General features: G+C 56.5%; 1 protein-coding gene across 1 annotated transcript; it reads right to left on the reverse strand.

Moving 5' to 3' along the window:
- Positions 1 to 35: 35 nt before the first annotated feature.
- Positions 36 to 484, reverse strand: LAESUDRAFT_763320 (fungal hydrophobin; the record flags this gene model as incomplete). The annotated part of the gene is made up of 3 exons (XM_040913233.1): positions 36 to 82; positions 141 to 178; positions 237 to 484. 3 exons carry the CDS (start codon positions 482 to 484, stop codon positions 36 to 38), a joined length of 333 nt encoding a protein of 110 aa, XP_040759621.1.
- Between the last annotated feature and the right edge of the window lie 1,064 nt (positions 485 to 1,548).

Consider the following 1,548-nt stretch of genomic DNA (forward strand, 5'->3'; position numbering starts at 1 on the left):
GGATTCGGACTTACGTATCAGAGGACGAGACGGGCCTAGAGATTGGTGTTGACGGCCACGCAGCCGATGTTGATCAAGCCGGCTGCAGGGAACGCGCATAAGCATGCTTTACCACGAACGACAATGCCACAGAGACCTACCGAAGATGTCGTTTTCGCAGCACACGGGGGTGTTCGTGCTGGCAACGCGCGTCAGCTATACAAATCTCAATAGGGCCGCTCGCACGGCGCACTCACCAAGTATCCCCGCCAACGACGGGGCTACAGCCGATACCGACGAGGCCTGACACGCCATCTAGAAGATCACCCACCAAGCTGACAATACTCGGGTCAGACGCGTTGCCGACGGCGTTGCAACACTGGAGTGAACCCGTATTGCACTGTCCGCCGAAGCTGGAAGGCGGTGAGCGCGGAGCGGTGGCGGCGGCACGCACAGCGATGAGCATGGCGGCAGAGATGATGGCGAGGTTCAGCTTGGAATGCATTGTGTCGCAAAAAAGGAACGGCGGTCAACGAGCGAGTGATGTCGATGATGATTGCTGGAGGGACAATCAGCGCGCTGCGAGCAAGTGTGAAAGAAGACGTACGTGAACGAGCGAGGGGGAATGTTCGACCTGCCGTCCCCCGTCAAAGCGCGTGGTATTTATTGCGGAGAGGAGGACTCACTCTGATGTCGTTCGCTGTGAGCGTGAAGACATGAAAAGGAGACTCATGGCCAGGCACTGGTGCTGTCGTGCTGTGGCAGTGGTGAAGGTAGGAGGTTCGGACAAGCCGAGCACAAGGAAGTCACAGCGACCACGCTATCCACTGCTGTCACGATGTGGCACCATGGCAGCGGTCAAGGCAAGCGGTGGCGAGAAATGCAGCGACGCGCGATACATGCGGCCGCACAGAGAGCGGTGGTCTGGCCACTTGGCAAGTTTTCACGAAACACCCTCGAAAAAAATACAGCCAATCGTACGGATAGCAGTGACATCTGGCACTGTTCGTAGGACGTTCATCGATCGCAATCCGCGGACGTTCACGCGCACTGGCAGTGCTAGTGACGGGCGATTGATACCTTGAAGATGCGTCATGCTTTTGGCTCAGAAGCGTTCTTGATGTGTGCTGATCGTTGATGCGATGCATTGATGGTGCAATCCGTCCCTAATTTCTTTTGATGGACAGAGGCGGTCTTTCCTTGCAGATCTGCGAGCTAAGGCCGGTCAGGACCAGCGGGACACGGTCTGTAAAGTGTCCTGCGCCTGCGTTCGTGTTACCGTCTTCACATTCACTCACACATCAGCCTAGTTGGCATGCATCGCCGCTCGACACAGGCTATCCAGGCGGTCGCTGCTGGACGTGTTATGAAGATTCGAAGCGAGCAACGTCATCCGTTCAACTTGGACGCCGAGTGACCTGGCGAGCTGACAAGCACCGTGCATATCAGCTACGACTCGACGATTGGCGACGGAACATACTCTTAATCAAGGGGCATCGATCAAGGATCACTGTATAATCGATGCATCCGTCGACGTCAAAGAGCACACACTCGAAGCGCGGCCACGGC

This window comes from Laetiporus sulphureus (assembly GCF_001632365.1).
Source record: "Laetiporus sulphureus 93-53 unplaced genomic scaffold LAESUscaffold_54, whole genome shotgun sequence".
NCBI lineage: Eukaryota > Fungi > Basidiomycota > Agaricomycetes > Polyporales > Laetiporaceae > Laetiporus > Laetiporus sulphureus.